At 31.6% G+C, this 19272-nt stretch overlaps 3 protein-coding genes across 3 annotated transcripts; 2 read left to right on the top strand and 1 right to left on the bottom strand.

Moving 5' to 3' along the window:
* Positions 1-4758: 4758 nt before the first annotated feature.
* LOC113855943 (lysosomal Pro-X carboxypeptidase-like) lies at positions 4759-8148 on the top strand. Its single transcript, XM_027487571.1, has 9 exons — positions 4759-5148; positions 5415-5601; positions 5783-5916; positions 6032-6144; positions 6266-6518; positions 6944-7099; positions 7241-7320; positions 7767-7816; positions 7985-8148. Exons 1-9 carry the CDS (start codon positions 4759-4761, stop codon positions 8146-8148), a joined length of 1527 nt encoding a protein of 508 aa, XP_027343372.1.
* A 1906-nt stretch (positions 8149-10054) lies between these two features.
* LOC113856244 lies at positions 10055-13334 on the top strand. The gene is made up of 8 exons (XM_027487983.1): positions 10055-10280; positions 10384-10424; positions 10518-10581; positions 10978-11166; positions 11726-11797; positions 12561-12739; positions 12832-12950; positions 13114-13334. The coding sequence occupies exons 1-7, from the start codon at positions 10134-10136 to the stop codon at positions 12944-12946; spliced, it is 807 nt and encodes a 268-aa protein (XP_027343784.1). The 5' UTR covers positions 10055-10133; the 3' UTR covers positions 12947-12950; positions 13114-13334.
* A 783-nt stretch (positions 13335-14117) lies between these two features.
* On the bottom strand, positions 14118-18952 carry LOC113855165 (aspartic proteinase-like protein 2). The gene is made up of 10 exons (XM_027486675.1): positions 18357-18952; positions 17859-17988; positions 17491-17741; positions 17168-17395; positions 16461-16623; positions 16223-16296; positions 16010-16106; positions 15313-15379; positions 14917-14988; positions 14118-14571 (listed from the first exon to the last, which is right to left on the bottom strand). The coding sequence occupies exons 1-10, from the start codon at positions 18581-18583 to the stop codon at positions 14396-14398; spliced, it is 1485 nt and encodes a 494-aa protein (XP_027342476.1). The 5' UTR covers positions 18584-18952; the 3' UTR covers positions 14118-14395.
* Between the last annotated feature and the right edge of the window lie 320 nt (positions 18953-19272).

Here is a 19272-nt window from a genome sequence, read left to right as displayed (position 1 = left end):
TACAAGGATAAATTTATAAATCAATCCCAGTATGATAAACTGAATCATCGTTACTTGATTAAAACATATTATGAATATAATTAGATACAATATATGATCGGATTCTAGGATGGTGTAATCAGAGCTGAGGTCTACTTAATTATACAGCTAATATGAATAATGTGTGAGAATGTTGTTAATACATGTCTTACAATAATGAAAAAATGTATCTAAAACTTATTAACTAATGTAACCTAAAAACGTGTAGGCGTGATATGCAGCTGGTCCACCTATATTCCATCGTGTTCCCATTTACTTATGATTTTAAATCAAAGAAATGAAAATGCAAACTTCTACTACAAAAGCACAATGCTTCCATCAATGGGTCTTCCTATTATTCATCGTTTGGTCGACTAATTAGGAGAATTCCACGAAAGAAGCTTCCTTGCATTTCAATATGTATAGTGGAAATACAAGTGAAGAAAAATTGCCATGATATATACATTTTTGTGTTTGTGATATATACTGTTTAGAAATTAGATCGTCTCCACTATAAGCTGATCAATGGAAATTAAACTGTCTACACTTCTTTTTGGAGAGGATATGGGTCCGTGACCATGATTACCATTTATATGTGAATCGCATGTGTCTACTGTATTTGCTAAGAAAGCACATAGCATAAGCAACTCTCACTGTCAACAATGGCCCAAGTGTTTCAGAGTTCACACCGTTACAGCTGGATGGTGTTTTGTGATTGTTTCAAAATAGAAATGGTGGAACTCAAAAGGTTCCATCTTATAACAGAAAATTCCCATTTCCTCTTTCACTCGTCAGTGGTACACAAAAGAATAATGTTAGTCATACATTATATTATTATTTTGGTGTATAAGGTGGAGAGAACAAAGATAATATAACAAAAATATATATAAAAATAAAGTACAAATTATTATATAGCTGTATGAATATAATGTTATTCAAGAAATATGGGTAATTTATCCACATGCGTTTTACAATTTGCAATGTTCACATTACCCTTCAGTTAGTGTATTTCTCATTCCTCGTCCACTTTCTTCCTTATTTTCACGGAAGCACCATCTTTAGTACCAAAAATGTGTTCCATCATTGCGATAAAGGAAAAGCAACAAATGTGATTGATCCGTTTTGCAATAAAATGGAAAAAAAAGGTCAGCTACCTAATCTAATCTGGTTAGCATAATTGAACTTTTCACCGCATAAGCCTCCACTAGATTCAGAGTAATTGGTTTTTTTTTTTTTTCAATAGAGTGAGTTATTGATTTGATAAAGCATATAGATTATATGTCAATATGCATATATTGTTGGTGCAGTAGAAGAGTGCATGTTTGGAAATTTTGATTTTAAATTGTTTTAGTCTTTTGGTTTTGTTAAACCAAATTCAAGCTTAGTTCTAAAACTATGCATGTTTGGTAGAATAAAAGTAAAACAAAATGTAAATTATACATTGAGACAAAAAAAAGTTATATTAATTTTTTTAAATATGAAATTAGGTTACTATATTCAAGTTTTTTTCTTTTTAACCTTCAAGTGTTTTTCATATCCATTTATGTTATACTTAACCATATTCTGAAATATATATATATATATATATATAAAATTTTCTTATACCAGTATAAGTCTAAAAACTCTTATACTCAATTTAAATTTTTAATTTAACTTACATTTAACTGCCAATAAAGTAATAAATTATAACTTATTAGATATAAATTAAATAAAAAATTAAAATTGAGTGTAAGAAAATTACATATTATATATATATATATATATATATATATATATATATATAATTTTTTTCTTTCTTTTTAACGTGGCATTTTATATTGATAGAATGAAAGAGTGTAAAAAAAAAAAGATATAGATGAAACACGTTTCTAACTTTTGTCTTTTGATTTATCAATTAAACATATATATACTTCATTAATAAATGTTTAAAATATTTTAGATTAAATAGGGAGTATATATTTAATTTATAAGTGCTTGCTCATGTGTTTAAAGATTTAAAAGAATAACTTAATTTTTTTAAATTAACGATTAAAATAAATATATTTATATTGATGATTGGGTTAATATTTTAAAAATAAAAAAATATTTATTTTTTAAAAATAGACTGATAACTATTATCATATATTATACATATTTAATATAATACTAAAAGTGATTATTATTCTTGATTTGAACGTCATAGAAAGCTCTCTTAAATTTTTAAGACAAAATAAAATTTACCGAATTTATAAAAGAAATAATAGTAATGAGTGTTGGTGCTTTGAAGAAAGAATCAATGCAGATAAATAACTTTTATAATTTAAATCACTAAAAATTAACAATATAATATTCTATAGAATTCTTTTAATTTTCACACGCGCGCATATATATATATATATATATAATACGAAAAATTGTTGTATAATTTAAGATCACGGTGTATTTATAACCTTAATTAATGAAAGCTTGATCAATAACGTGTAAAAATTAGCTGAAATCATAGGCATATACAGTTATTGGATGCTATCATTATGCCAACGTTGAAGCAATAACACTAATGAAATAGAAAGTGAAATTAACTTTTCCTGCTTAAATTAATGGAGTGATTCGCTGTGTAACATTATGTGGATAATGCTCAGTGTTGTGTCGATTTGGTAGTTTTAAACCCTCACGCCATTACCATTAGCTAGATAATGTTTTGTTAGTTCAGCTACTGGTTTCCTGGCCTGTCTCAATAAAGCATTGTAATGCTAAAAAAGTATTATGTCTTCGTGTTTATGCTGTTAAAGATTATTATTAACCAAAAGATATATAGAACACACTGATTAATTAAGTGGTCAGAACTATCAAATCTCTCATAAATAGTTAATTACATTGTAAAAAGAGTGTTAATTATTAATACTTCTCCCCAAGGTGATCATGAACATCCATGGCTACGTATATATATGGCCACGCAAGGTATTAATTAAGTGGAATATCCTCTGACAATGAAAGTAATTGAATAGAGACCTATATATATCAATCAAATTATAAGGTTTGAGCTCTTAAACTTAAAGTTTGAATAAATATTTAAATCTTTTACATTGGTCTAATTAAATTCTCATAAAAAACAGGCTCAGTAAAGCCAACTTGTATAACTTTTTTCTTAACCTTTTAAATAACGTTGTTTTATGTTCTTTAATTAAAATATAAAACTTAAAATATTTTCTTTCAATGTTTAAAATCTTTCTTTCTTTTCTTTTCTTTGAAATCTTCTTCATAATTATCATTATTATTAGCATATCTTTTTTCATTTTTTTCCGTTAGACTACAATAATAACAAATCTTTCCAAGTTAGTTAAAATTATACATATGTGATAAAAAAAATTATAAATATTTAACATAATTACAATTATTATATCTCAAACTTAATATCTCAAATTAAAATTAAAATGATCACATAAATTTGTTCTCTGCATCAAGTGTTGTGAGAGCAAGACAAATAACCAGAATTCATAGCTCTATGGCAGAACTATAATGCCCTTGCCACGTGAATGATCATTCAGTTCTTTTCTAACTTCTGAAAAGGTTTTTTCAATATATATAAATTTGAAGCACGAGTAATCGAATGCATGAATCTTAGCTGCATCCACATCATTTTATTCTTACCTGAAACTGCAGGGCACTTTTATTAGCAAAGCTCTCAATTTTTAAAGACCCACGCGGTTCAGTCATTTTGCATTGTAGGTCTATATAAGGAGGTATATAGGCTCATAGGTAGCTTATTTTACTCTCTTTTTTAAGTAAAGTAGCACCATCTTGTTTTTTCTTTCATTTTAAAAATTTTTATTTCTACGATTGCCTTTTATACTTCAACTCATGTTACATGAAAGTTAGTCCCTGTGGATGTTATTAGTTCAAGTAATAGTGTTTTATTTAAAAGATATATATATATAACCCGTTCTAAAAAATTAAGATTTTACATAATAAGTCTTTGATATTCAACAACCTTTGTTAAAAAATAATCGCAGAATTCAAAACATTTATCTATTCAATCATGAGGTAAATCAGCTGCTACCCCTTCTATACGAAAAAAATTATGCATCATTCTCATACCTATCGCAGCTTCGAATAAATCATATATTAATTCTCTTTTTCGAAAAATATAGAAAAAAGGGGTTTGTGCACCAATATCTGCCATAAAAGATCTCAGGCCATAGTAGATGAGAAGCTATACGACTCAACTCTAACATAATTACTCAGATATAGCTAGCTCTTATATATATATATATATATATATATATATATATATATATATATATATATGGGACAAAATAAATTTATACTAATGTAAATTTAAAAAATTTTACATTCAATTTAAATTTTTCATTTAACTTACATTTAACAGATTATAATAATCTATTAAAAATGTGTTGATATTAAAAGAAGAAAAGTATTAGAAATATATTCTTAATATATTTTTATTATTAACTAAAATTTATAAAAAGATAAAGTAAAAACAATAAATTAAAAATAAAAACTTGCATAGTTTTTGTATGAATTTTAATAAGTTTTAGTTAAAAAAAAATGTGTTATATATATATATTACAAAGTGTTATTAGCATCTCACTTAAAAGAATCAATAGAAAGATTTTATAGGCGATATACCATTAGCTTTTTCAATGTCATGCAGTATATATACATGTGCATATCTTACAACCTTTAAACATTGGAGTCTAGGAGACACGCCTTTAGTCTCAAGTCTCACACATACATTCAGACATGGGATCCACCATACACTCATTTCAGTGGCTTTCTTTGTTCTTTCTAATTATTTCAGCTAATGTTTCAGCTTTCAAAATTCCAAGGTTAGGAACTTCGAGGAGAACTAAGAAACTCGAACCCCAAATCATGTCTTCCTCACAACTTCCTGAAGATCTCAAAACATTTTATTACACCCAAAGACTTGATCACTTCAACTACAAGCCTGACAGCTACACCACTTTTCAACAAAGATATATGATAAATTTCAAGTACTGGGGTGGAGCTAAATCAAGTGCACCAATTTTTGCATTCTTTGGTGCAGAAGCACCGGTGGATGAGGATATATACTATGTTGGGTTTCTCAGAGATAACGCTCCTCAGTTCAATGCTCTTATTGTTTATATAGAGGTAATTAATCAAGAGCGTAGATGAACTCGTTAACATTCAGTAACTGTGGCCATATTTGGCAGTCCAATATTTGCATTAACCAGAAACTACTACTTACTAACTGTTATTTCTATCTTTTTAATATATATTCAAACACACATAATAAAAATTTATAGAATGTAACGCAATGATAGGATTATACGTTATGATTTTTAATAAAAAAAAATTATTTATTTTTTATTAAAATTGATTGTTACTTTATGCTAACATATGATGTTTTTAAACAGCATAGATACTATGGGAAATCTATACCATTTGGGTCAAGGAAGGAAGCTATGAGAAATGCAAGTACTCGCGGTTACTTTAACTCAGCCCAGGCAATAGCAGACTATGCTGCTGTGCTTTTACACATCAAGAAAACTTTGTCCGCTCAGAATTCTCCCATAATCGTTATTGGAGGCTCTTATGGTGGAAGTAAGAAAATTGAAGTACTTTAAATTGTGAAATAAATTTCAAGTAGGACTTAAACAAACGCTTATATATCTAGAGCTTTTTTATCACACGTGGTAGTTAATTATTTACTCAATTATATATTTTTTCTTGTGTACGAGGGTTTAATTAATTAACTTCCTTCACTTATAAATTTATTATGCAGTGCTTGCATCATGGTTCCGCCTAAAGTATCCCCACATTGCTCTTGGTGCTCTTGCCTCATCAGCACCAATTCTTTACTTCAATGGCATTGCCCCACAAGCCGGATACTACTATATAGTAACCAAAGACTTCAAAGTAATCTACTAATTAATCTATGCAAATCTTTTCTTTTAAAAATAACAAAATTTCTTTAATTAATTTAAACCCTTAAAAGAAATATTGCAACGGATGCATAATTTTTTTGGTTCAGGAAACTAGTGACAGCTGCTACCAAACTATACGTAAATCATGGTCTGAAATCGACAGAGTTGCTAAGAAGCCGAATGGCCTTTCAATTCTCAGCAAGAGATTTAAAACTTGCAAGTAAGCTAATTATGTATACTTCTCTACTCTGTATATGTACAGCTGTAAATTATCTTATTCATTTAAAAATCGATTGTATAAAATATATATCGTTAATTTTAATTTCTTTTTCGTGTTTCAGCAAATTGAACAAAAGTTTTGAGCTCAAGGACTACTTAGACTCATTATATACAGATGCTGCTCAATACAATCAACCTCCTGAGTACCCAGTTAAGGTTATATGTGATGCAATTGATGCAGCAGCAGCAGCTAAGAAAACCGATATTCTTGGCCAAATATTTGAAGGTGTTGTCGCTTATATGCGACATCGTTCATGTTATGATATGAATGAATACAATCACCCAACTGAAACTAACCTGGGTTGGAGATGGCAGGTAAATATTACGGTGTTAGTAAAAGTCACATTCATGATTAATCCCAAGACCAAATTAATTAAGGTGTATGTTTTCTATACACAGCTTAATTAAACATATTTATTCAATAATTTTGTTATTAACTTACTAGCATAATTAAAAATAACTTATTTTGATAAGTTACATAAAAAAAAACTCATTGAAATAAATTAAAAAGAACTGATAAAACTCATAAGTTGTTATTTTTTTAAAACAGGACTAAGTACATGTTTGAAAAAACTTAAGAAAAATTTATAAAAAATAGTTTATGACTCTCTTAAGTTTCATTGCTAAATTTATTATATAAGTCATTATTTTAAAAAGAATTTATTAAATAAGTATTTAATTAAATAATTATTCAATAAAATGAATTAGATTAATATTAATTAAATTAACTTTATAAACAGACATGCAGCGAGATGGTTATGCCAATAGGTCATGAAAGGAATGACTCAATGTTCCCACCAGCACCTTTCAACATGAAGAGATTTGTTCATGATTGTTGGAGCTTATATGGTGTCCTTCCCCAGCCTCATTGGGTGACCACATACTATGGGGGTCCTGTACGGTTTTTTCTTATTATTCAGCTTCATGAAACGTGAATTCATTAGTCATATCATTAAGCTTCACGTTTCTTATTCTATATGATTATTTATAAAATATTAACGCTTTTGATTAATTTATATTGTACAAATAAAATGCAGGATTTGAAACTGATTCTCCATAGATTTGCTAGCAACATCATATTCTCCAATGGGTTGAGAGATCCGTACAGCTCTGGCGGGTAAATTACGAAGAAACTAAATTTGATAATGACAAATATAAATATTTTCTTTCAAGTAAATTTTTAAATAAGCTTTTGAGATTATATAAATTAAATATTTTAATCTTTAAATTTTTTACTAGTCCCTAATTAACTAAAAAGTCATTTATTTTAATTTCTTACTTAATTTTGTATTATTATTTTACACCAAATAAAATTAAAATGAATGAAATGTTATAAAGTTAAAAATTAATATAGTTTTAAAATTTCAGAAACTATAAAACATGATCTATATAATTTGAAGAATTAAAATACATGATTCATACAATTTAAAAAATTAATTTAAGGATTTACTCAATTTCTTCTTCAATCATTTGTCTTTCTCCCTTCTAATTTTCAATTTGTTTTATTAACCTCTTTTTTTCATTCTTTTTCCTCTCTTTTTGTGCTCACTATATGAACCGCAGGGTATTGGAGAGTATTTCACGTAGTGTCATTGCAGTTTCCACTGTAAATGGTACTTCATCAATCATTACAATCATATATACATTATTGTTTGTACACATTATATGCGGTTTAAGAGAATGACGTCTCTCAATCGAGTTAATGACTTCATGATTAAAATGATAGTGTGGCTTTTAAACATGGGAATATTTAATTTATTTACATACAATGTATATTTCAGGTTCTCACTGCCTAGACATACTTTCACAAAAACCAAGTGATCCTCAATGGTTGGTGACGCAGAGAAATATTGAGGTCAAGATAATCAAAGGTTGGATTGCCGAGTATCAAGCTGATCTATTAGCACTAAATAAACAAAGCAAAGCACCAATACCCGAAAGTTAATTGGTCCACGACCTAGATAATGAAGTAATTAGTGTTCCATTAAAAAGTTGTAACTAAGATTGTGGTACTAAAGTTAAACCCAACAAAGTTTGTCCTGTAATATTTAGTGTGGGTTAGTGATGGGAGTGGCTGTTCATATGTATAATATATAGTACTTTATAATATAAAGACATAATGGAAAGCATTATAATGATTTAGACTTGTTTTTCTTACGCGGAATCCACCAATACGTGCAGCGAATGGCATTTAGAAAAGCATTCGACTATGCAGTCGTCGTTAGCGTTTGTGAGGGGAACATTATGCAATTATGCTTCCTCGCAGCAAGCACGCACCAATGAAGTATGAGGGTATGCTACCTCTTATTAAGACCACTTTTATCTGTTCGTTTTTGTGTGTCTGATGTCTGTGTCTGTCAGAGACATTTTGTGTTATCATTAGCCAATAACAGTGGAGTTCCAAAACAAAGGTCAACTACTTGAAGTGACGTGCCCAGTAGCTTTGCTATGTATATATAATAAGAACTAAATGTTATAATATATATTTTGAAAATATTGTCGTCTTTAATAATATTATTAAAAAAAACACTTCTGATCTAAAAATGTTGATTTGTAAAATTATTTTGAGAATTTTTCATTACAACTAAATCTAAAATTTATTTTTAATATGTTTATTCTATGTGCTCGTGATAAAAGGTATTCTATTTAAATGTCAAAATTTAAGACTTCGGGTGAGGTTTAAATGAAAAAAAAAATGTTGTATTCGACTTAAAAATTTGATTTGCATTTTAATATTAATGATTTTAATTTAGTTTTCACATTGAAGGTATTGAAAGAACTGCCTTTAATATCTCAAAATATTAAACTCAATCAGAAGATTAGATTAATTTTTTTGCAAATACATGTGTTATTTATATAAAATTATTGATAATATTAGTAATTACTACCAATGATGAACAAAAGTTATTAAATTCAAAATTACTTAAATTTTATTTGAGATCAGTTATGTCACAAGATATATTAGTGGATAAATTAATCATTTTATTTACTGAGAGTGAAATGTTCAAATTACTTAATCGAACAATTGTAACAAGTAATTTTACAGCTCTAAAATTTAAAAGAAAAAAAAAGACAAATTATAAATTATATTATATTAAATCTTGAACAGAATGTTTGCCTAATAGCTTAAAAATTTTAGAGGTGTACGTGTGAACTGTGAAGTGAGTTAATTTTGTTCAGAAGTGCGTTTTATAACGTATTTAGTAATTAATTCAAGTGAGGAATTATTGCGTCACACATTTGGTGTCATTCGTTTGATAGTGTCAATTGGGCCGTATATGTGAAGCCCAACTTCTCCCTTCAGAGTACTTAATAGTGAATATGTAGAAAAGGGGTTTCATTACTTCCTAAGCCTCATGCTCATGGGAACACTTTTTACTGTTTATTTTTCTGCAAAATATTGCACCTCAAATTCCTTTTCATCCAAGTGGAGACATTTTGGCAAATGGGAAATATGCAAGAATTGTTATCAATATAATGACTATTACCATTCATTGTGCTTTCCGCAGAATAATATTTCAATTATTTTATCATTTTACAAAATCATTATTTAATAATAAAAATCATAACACATGAAAGCAACGCTGTTTTCATGTATTATGATTTTCAATAATATTTCAATTTCAGTAAACTGAAGATATTCCTTCATAAGTCATAACACAGCAAAGAAAGAAAACGTAAATCAGCAAGGAATTCACGAAAAACTTGAAAAAAGAAACAAAAAATAATAGAACTTCATTATTTATATAAAAAATATTACTACACATTTAAAAATAATATCTTTATATATTTAAAATTAATCCTAAACATTTTTGTGTATATCTAATTAGTCCAATAATAATAATAATAATAATGTCCTTAAGCGTGTAGCTGGTTACTGTTGGCAATAGGAGGAATCGAAGACAGGGGCGGAGAAACGCATCGGATCGAATGGAAGTGGTGAAGATGGTGGGTTTGAAGCCACTGATACGACGACGTTTGGGTCTGAGAGAGTCCATTCTATGTTCCCTATCCGAGAAGCTCAACCCCCCACTTCCCTCGCGCGTCACCCCCAAACGCTTCCTGGATCTCCACCAGGTGAGTTGCAATACACCCCTTTCTACTCTTCTCTTGTCATTCCGCTCCTCCACCACTAAATGCTCTAAAAATTGAATTATTATTTTTATGGAAAATTTTGCAGTTTGGAAATAAGGAAGCAATTGAAAAGGAGCGCGCTCGGCTGTAAGTTCTTTTTTTTTGGGGGGGGGGGAGATTTGAATTGTAATAGTAAATGGAAGTGAAGTATAGTAGTGATGATGATGGAGTTTTATGCAGTTCAGATGAATTGAATAGGGGATACTTTGCTGATATGGCTGAATTCAAGCAACATGGTGGTAAGGTATTGCAATTATATGGAAACTTCTTGGGTTGCGTTGTTATTTGTAACGTTCAATTTACTCTGCTGTTAATACCCAGCAACTCTTTGATTGCATATTCTTTTGTTTCCATAGCATGTGATAAGGTGGAATGTGTCCAAACTTCCAGAGAGAACTACACAGTATTTCATGTGCTTAATTTCATTGTTCCTACTAACTTGACGTAGCTAAAACTAATTAACCAAACTCCATATTGGTCAGTTTTATCTGACTTGTCTCTAAATTGGTTTGTTCAAGCTTTCTTGGAACCTGACATCTCGGTTAGGCTAACCTTAAAACATTTAGCTAATATCATTTTGATCTACCATATCCATTGGGTGGACTGGGAGCGTAAAGTGATAATAAAGTGATTTGTGCAGATTGCTGTTGCTAATAAAGTGATAATACCAGCAATGGAAGCCGTGAAGTTTCCTGATCTTGAAGTCAGCTTTGCAAGTGGTAAAACAATGAAGCTTCCTATCCGTGTTTGTGACAGTGTAGTTGATTCTGATAAATCATCTGTCCCCAAGGCATCTTTGTATTGTCTTTCATTTCGAGCAAGCTCCCAGGTAATGGATCATGGCTGTGTTTTGTAAAGATAAGACTTCTATTATCTACACTATTGTATAGTGTGCTCATCTGAATGCAGCCGACACCAACCTTGTATGTCTTTATATGAAACACATTTTATTGTAGCATTTGTTGTAGTCTGTCCTTATTAACTATTCTATTTGAAAGTTGAACTATAACTGCTATTTGTTATCCACAGTAACATTAATTAAATATCATTGAAGAAAACAGGGTAAATGACGGGGAAAAGGATAGAAGATACTGAAAAATGTTAAGAAAAGCTACTTTATTTGTATTCTTAGAAGGCTAAGTTTGCAACAATTCAACCTTAACAATCCTTGTTTTTGCCTAGCAAATCTCATATATTGCTATTATCATGGTGTGTCCTTCGGTAAAGAATTTCAACCCCTAAGAAGTGCCATTTACATTATTGATCAGATTACAAGTGATAAAGGAATTACATATTGTCATCATTGTATTGTTTGGTACTTCGGTAACATTTTTGGTTTGATTTTGGCTTACTGTTGCTACAGCCAATTCTTTCTATATCCTTGACAGGTATTGATCAATTCTTGGAGTGTGCCTTTTGTAGAAGCCTTTAGAAAATCAGAAGATGTTCATCTATATCAGGTAATATATGTTTGGTTAAGGTTTTATGTATTTCCTTGTCATTGAATCATGCTCACGACCTACTATCATCTTATTACCCCCTCTTACTGGAGAGTGGAGATTATTGTGGGTTGCATTTATCTAAGGGTTGGCCTCCGGATTAAATGTCAATATATTTAACATCCATTAGGTGCTCCTTGTGGCGTGGAATCGGTTTGGAATTGTTCTACGACCTGCCAATTCCAATTATCTTGTTTGGTGTGTACATTAGAATTGAAACATTAGTTTACAATATATTTAATTCTTACCTTATACACTAAGAACTACCAAAGAATTCCAAGTATCAAAGATAAAAGTTAAAATCAATATTTCATATTTTAATTTTTATTATCATTGTCTCTTTCTGACTCTAGAAACCACTGCCATTGACATACTCTGGACTCTGGAGACCATTGTCATCTAACAACTACTGTAGTTGGCTCCTGCCATGTCATCGCCAATGATCTGACTCCTGCTGGTCACCACCAGTTTCCGCTGATCACCTTCACTGCTGGCATCCTTCAATAAAATTCCAATTCAATTTGGAATTGTATTTTGATATATCAATTCTTTATTTGTCCCGAACATAAAAATTATGATTCCTAATTCCAATTATGACAAAATTGGAATTGAAATTAGAATTCTAATACTATTATCTACAGACCCTTGAGAGATTATTTCCCTGTTTCCACTCTTTGAATGATCTGCTAAAATTTTACAAGCAAGCTGCTGTATTTTCTATCAGGTATCATTTATAGATTCGTGGCTTTTATGTCAGTCTCCTATAAAGCGTTTCCTTCTCTGGACAATGAAGAAGCCTAATCATTTTGAAAGCAAGGATGCACCTCAGAAGCAGATGGTGTACTCATTTGGTGACCACTATTATTTCAGAAAAGAACTAAAGATATTGAATCTCCTAACAGGGTTAGAAGCTTTTCTTTGCTTATTCACTTCATGGTTAGCCAATGAAGTTATCAGTTATGAAGAGAACTGTTTTCAACGTTTCAATTTTACAGGTATATCTTTCTACTTGATAATTTTGGTAGAGTAAGATGGCAAGGTTCTGGATTGGCAACAGAAGATGAACTGTCTTCCCTTTTTTCTTGCACATCACTTCTTCAAGATGAATAATGAGGTATGACTTACATCTATCTGTTTTGATGATTTATACCATGCTGCAGTCATGTCATATTAAGCAAAAATTTTCTTGAAACATTCTTTTTTCACTCCTCATCCCATGTGTTTTTTTTTTTTTTCTTTAAGTGGGTGCTAGACTACCTAATTTTCTGTATTTGCAGATATTTTGGGCTGTGATAAACATGGTTGGATGAGATTTTGCAGTTTTAACTAGTCTGTAACACATTTGTGGGGAAGGAAAGCTGTAAACCATGGAAGGTGTGAGGATAAGTAGTTTTTTTTTTTTTTTTATCTTTTGATACATATCTTAAAGAAAATGAAATTCATTCAAATAAAAGCACAAAAGAACTTACAATTCTGTGTCATCCACAGTTATCTTACCCAACTCATATAGTATTGAATCTTGTGAAAGATACCTATATTCTAGAAAAAAAATTATAATTTAAAAAAAAAAATATTTATGAAGGAGGTAATAGATAAAATATTATTAGTCTGTAACACATTTGTGGGGGACGAAAACTGTGTAAGCCAAGGTAGTAGCTGTGAAGATAAGTAGTTTTTATTTTATTTTTTTTGTTGGTGCATTTAAAAAATAAATGGAAAGTGTTTAGGTAAATAGTGAATTAAACGGTTATTCAATAAACGATTATTTGGATAAATGTAGAATTTAGTGTTAACCAAGAACTGCACCATCAATCGGCTTGATTGGGCCATAACATTGGATTACTTAAAAATCAAGATCAAACCTTTTGTTAAACTGGTCGAAAATCAACGAAACGTCATATGTTGATGTGAACTGGACCACTTGCAAATTTGTGAAAAAAAAAAACCTTTTGTTATTCGAATTATTTCATGTGGTCAGCCAACATACATTCGTTCATTATCTTTTTTCTTTCGTCGAAAAATAATATTTCATATCAATTCAATTTTCGACCAAGTTCGATGACGAATACTTAACATTTTCTTTCTATTTTTTTCGTCAAGTTCATGGCTAACCGAGCATGTCCAATTTGAGGTTGGGGCCTGTTAACTTTCCTTGACATAGAGATTTTTTTTATTAATTATATAAACTTTTGGGTATATTTTAGACTTTATATTCAGCTAACTGTAGTGTAGTGCTTTTATCTGCAACATTATTATTATATGCAGAAACCAAGATGAATTAAACCTCAAAGAAAAGCTAAATTGTATAACTCGTATATGCGGTCCAATCAGTAACCCTGTGAAGTAATTTACAATACTACCAAAAGTAATGAGTGGTTATCTGATTCTCTAAGACTGAGTGTCCAACAGAATCACCTAAAGCCATAAACCGAACAAGCCGAAAGGAGGCATAAACAACATTCAAAATAATGTGTTCTTGCCGATTGTCACAAATATATACCGGCAAAAGAATATACATAGGAAAAAGAATATAGTTCCATCTCCCACTATGTATAAATGCTATAAGAATCCAAAGCAGAAAATTAGTATTATGTGCACAAAGAAAGACAAGACCAACCCTGTCTTTGTCAACTTAAATACATCGCCCCTAGAAGTGCTTCCACCTAACTCTCCGGGATTCACAAATTCACTTCTGCCAGTGGCAGTTGTTGCAGAGACATTCACGGATAAAGAACCTACATTGTTGAATTTGAAGTGAACAGCATCAGAAGCTAATGTTATAGATAAACAAGGTTAAGAAATGAAAATGTAGCTCAATGTTACTGGTTCCACAATTCGAAATCATACTAAGTCTCATTTTCGGGTGGAAAAAAAACTGTTTTATAAGTTTTCAAGTTGACCTTGTCATATTATGCTAGCCTAAGTTAAGGCTACAAAACAAAGTTGGGTCTTTGGTTCCACTCTCAAGAGAACAAAAAAAATTGGTTGAGTGGCGAGCCTTGTAAAAAAACAAAAGAAAAACTATTTTCTTTTTCTTATGCCATACACTATGCCTTTCTGGTAGTGTAGCTGAAACTTACAGTCATAGTTAGCCCATCCAATGCGTTGACCAGCCACATCATAAACAACAATTTTGTCTTTTAATACGAGATCTGCCAAAGCACAAAGTGAAGTTATTAGTATCATACTCTTGATGTCCTTAACAGATGATGAGCACTAATTTCAGTACGAGAAACAATATTGAAATTGATATTCTGGCAGGTTGAGTGTAGACGTACACTACTACGGTAGTATAAAACCCCAACAATAGCAAGAACAAAGGAAAAACAGGAGGGGGTTATAATATGATACTATACTAGGTTTAAGCTTCCAATTTTTAGTTGACCTTCAATCAAATGCAAAACTTGTTTTAGGTATCCTTGTAGATTCTATATGAATTTCATATATGAACTAAAGTGTTCAAACTGGTATTATACCTCCTAGAATTGTTGCCCCTTGACCCTGGATTTTCTGAAAGCCAATACACCACACTTGTGCACCACCCTGTGACATGCAAAGGTTCATCGCATTTAGTGAGACACATAAAATACAGTATATAAAAAAATACAAAATGAAGCAGCAAGATGTATGTGAAAACTCGCATGTAGTCAAAACTATCAACGATGTCCAAGAATTTGCCCTAAAAATCTGAGAGACATATCTAAACTTTCTCAACACAAGGCATCAAATTTCAGTTGGAAATTGACGTAATACAAATTTTTAAAAACAGTTGGCCTTTTTTCTTTTTTTTCTAGATAATGGATGGAGAGCTACCAAGGCAATAGAATGGTAATATTCAACCAAATATAGCGGATGTGCACAAGGAGCTCATTGTACTGACGGATAGTTTGGATAATATATGCCATTAGAAATGATTGGTTGTATGGAAGAAGTTATCATGGAAGCTGTCTTAGAGAACACAAGCGTGCCAATAGGAACAAAAGTAAAATCAAAGTCAGCTTTTCCGCAAACTGGTGACAGGAAAGGGGAAAATATTACATTGATAGACAATGATTCTTCAGTTATTGTTAAATGCAACTCACTCAGACTTGAAATCGATATCTTTGGAAATCTTGTAATCTAGACAAATCCTCCAAAAATTTAAAAAATAGAAACTCAAGCTTAAAGACTTACAATAGAATTCTGCTGTATAAGGTAGTCCTGCGGTGTTAAAACCATAGATGCACCACCAGCAAAGTTCAAACTTACTTGTGGAAAAATGTCAGTGACACTAAACACAGTATAGACAAAAGGAGTTAGAAAAAGAGAATATCAAGATGCTCTATTAAGGAGGATGAACAGAAAAAAGAAGTCCAGAAAAAATATGTATGAAATGGTCAGCCCAACCTGGCGGTGATTAAGTAACAACTATTTCCCTTGGAAACAACAGTGCGTGCAGTTTGTGGAATTGCAGCTGTAATCTGCATTAACAGGAAAAGCCATTTTGCCATCAATATTGCACAAATCTCCGACCAAACACAAAGCATGCCATGACTTCTAATTAATACATGAAATGTAGCATAAAAGCAATATATGTTATTGATAAATTGAATAACATGAAATTCATTGCCTAAACAAAACTTACCGCATTGACGAAGGGATCATAAGCTGCTTCTGCAAGGTACACCAAAGTTGTTCCAGAATCAATAATGGTTCCTCCATTGTTTGATGTTGCAAAAACTGATGAATCAATTTGCAATGGCTGGCCATTGACAGAGATGCTCTGCAGATTTATATTATAATGAGGTCTGAAATATTTGCAAAAGGAAGCAGTTAGTCGAAACTCTTTGCAAATATGAAATAGATAGGACCATCTAATCAACCACTAAGTAAATTTTTCATTGACCTTGCTCAAGGCACTATTCCAAGAGCAGGCACCTAACCTATACTAGCCATAGTTTCATAGCAGTAAACTAGGGGCAAATTCATATCTTCATCTTGGCATTCCTTTCTTCATAATCACATTCCTAATCTATACACTAAAAAATATAAATTAATTTAAACAGTCAAGTTTAACAATCTTGCTTGGATGAATAATTACAAGCCTAGAACACCAAATGACTTCCAGTATTAAATACTTGCCATCTATCAGTAGGTCTGAAATTTCTAGGCAAACATTTTATAATGCTCCTAAGAACAAAGAGATAAATCTCCATTCACTCCCCAAGTTTTCCAAAGAATTCGTATTACCCTCAGCATGGATTCATTACTCAACAACCACTAAAAGAAATAGAAATGTAATGAAATGCAGATAGTAAAATGTAGCATTTCTATTCTGAAGAAAGAACTTACTGTGATGGAACAAGTGGAGTATAAACTATGTTTGGCTCCACAATCTCACCGAGAACCAATACACCCCCACCACTACCATCTCCTTTCAAACAATGGGAGAATACTCTTGGAGCAATCCCTTGTGAGGAGAGCTGAGAGATAACAGACAATTCCTGTTGCCCAAGTCCAAATATCCCATCAACTGCTCTGTCAGATTTTGTCAAGTCCCCAGTTTGCTGGTTGCTACAACTGCTCCATTAACAAAGCAATAATCTCCTACATTAAACCAACAAACAAGAGGAAAAAGGAATGCTATCAACCATTTCAGGCTCATGAAAGCTCACCCAAAAACTACCGGCGCTGTCGAATTCGTGGTAACTGATCCCTGAAAAATGGTGTCCAAATGCATCATATCTGACACATAATAGCCTGATGTACCACTTCCATCTCCATACTGGAAAGTGTATGTGCACTGGTTGCTCGAACCGTTACAGCTAGCATCTGATGATGGCATTCCACTAGTGCACCTTTGATCAGAACAACTTATTGATGAAGATGTTGATGATTTCCCAGGGTCAAAAAAATTGAGCTGAATCTGTAACAAAATCCAGCAGCCATGATAATATTGACAAACTCTACAGGTACTATATTGATATTACCCTTCTACAAAAATGATATGAAATTAATAAAATAGAGAGAAGACTGCATTTACCTGAAGCCCACTTGTTTGGGGACAACCATTGCAGGAGCTGCAACTGACCCACAGAACATCACTGCCAGTGTCAATCTGCACATCAAATTCTACCGGAGGGGTACCCAACTGCACCTTTGTATAGTAGAGCCTACAATAAGCCATTAATTTCAAATTAAAAAAACATATATACAAGGAAAATAATTTCAAGCAATTTTGGTTTAAACTTTTAACTAAACAATACCAAGCAGGAACCAAGGAAGGCCATATATTGAATAAAAGGAGAACATATCATCAATATGATATGAACAGAAAAATAAGACACGAGATAATAGAAAAAGAAAGGGAAACAGAAGGGTTGAATAGAAGATTCTCAACAAACTTGAAAACCCACTATTCAGAATCCAACACAGTTCAAAAAAAAAAACTTCCAAATTGATTCAACCACACGAAACCCAAAACCCATCCTTCAAATGAAAAAAAGCAGAAAAGCGAAAACGTAAGAACCGACAGAATTACCCGACTTCCAAGGGATTAGCGTTTCCTTGAACAGCGAAATCAACGACGCCGCTTGAAGACTGCAACATTCTACGATGCCTCAACATGTCACGAGCTCTCAGATGACTCAACTCCACTCCATGATTCGTCGGAAACGCTCTCTCCAACGTCAGAGTCGCCGGCGATCCAAAACCCACCGCCACCGCCGCCGCGATCAACGCCACGAAGATGGCAAACGCAGCGGCCATTCGTGTCGTCGTGTTACCACTCTTGTTACTACAAATTTCTTATGTGCGTACGTGTGCGTATATATGTGCGTATCTCAAACAGCGTTTCCAAAAGAAGAGGAAGGGAAAATAGAAATGATGAAGACACTAAAGGGTGAAGAAATGGGCACTAGACATGAACATGCGAATAATGTTGAGTTCGAGGATGTTGTTGTTGTTGCTGTGAAACATCGTTGCAATTGCAGAGAGAGAGAGAATAATGTATTTATATGTGTGAAGAACAAAGCGACAGAGAAGAGAAGAGAAGAGAGTTCGAAGACAACAGAGAATTGGGAGTTTCAACTATGGATTACGTAAAGTTGCAATTCTCTGTTATTTTTATTTTGTTATTATTTATAGTTTGTTTTGTTTTTCGCTTAAATCTTAATTGAAGGAAATGAAGACAAACAACGGAGCTTCTTCTTCTTTGATAAATGTTACGTAATCGTGTGCGTCCTTCGCACGCGTTTTTATATTTTCATAATAAATAAAGATTGGTTGATTTTACTTCTGGAATGGAAGTTTCTCTTTCGGTCAAAATACCCCTGAAAACCTTAACTCTGTTTGTTGAGAGAAGATAAAATCATCCAAGAGGGAAAAATTCATCTGAACTAAAGAGAAAATAAGAAATATATTTTATTGTAAATTATTGCACAATATAAATTTGTATG

The sequence above is a fragment of the Abrus precatorius genome, unplaced genomic scaffold (genome assembly GCF_003935025.1).
Source record: "Abrus precatorius isolate BTA unplaced genomic scaffold, Abrus_2018 Scaffold11, whole genome shotgun sequence".
NCBI lineage: Eukaryota > Viridiplantae > Streptophyta > Magnoliopsida > Fabales > Fabaceae > Abrus > Abrus precatorius.
The sequence above is the reverse complement of the archived record's forward strand: the minus strand, read 5'-3'. Positions and strand labels throughout refer to the sequence as shown.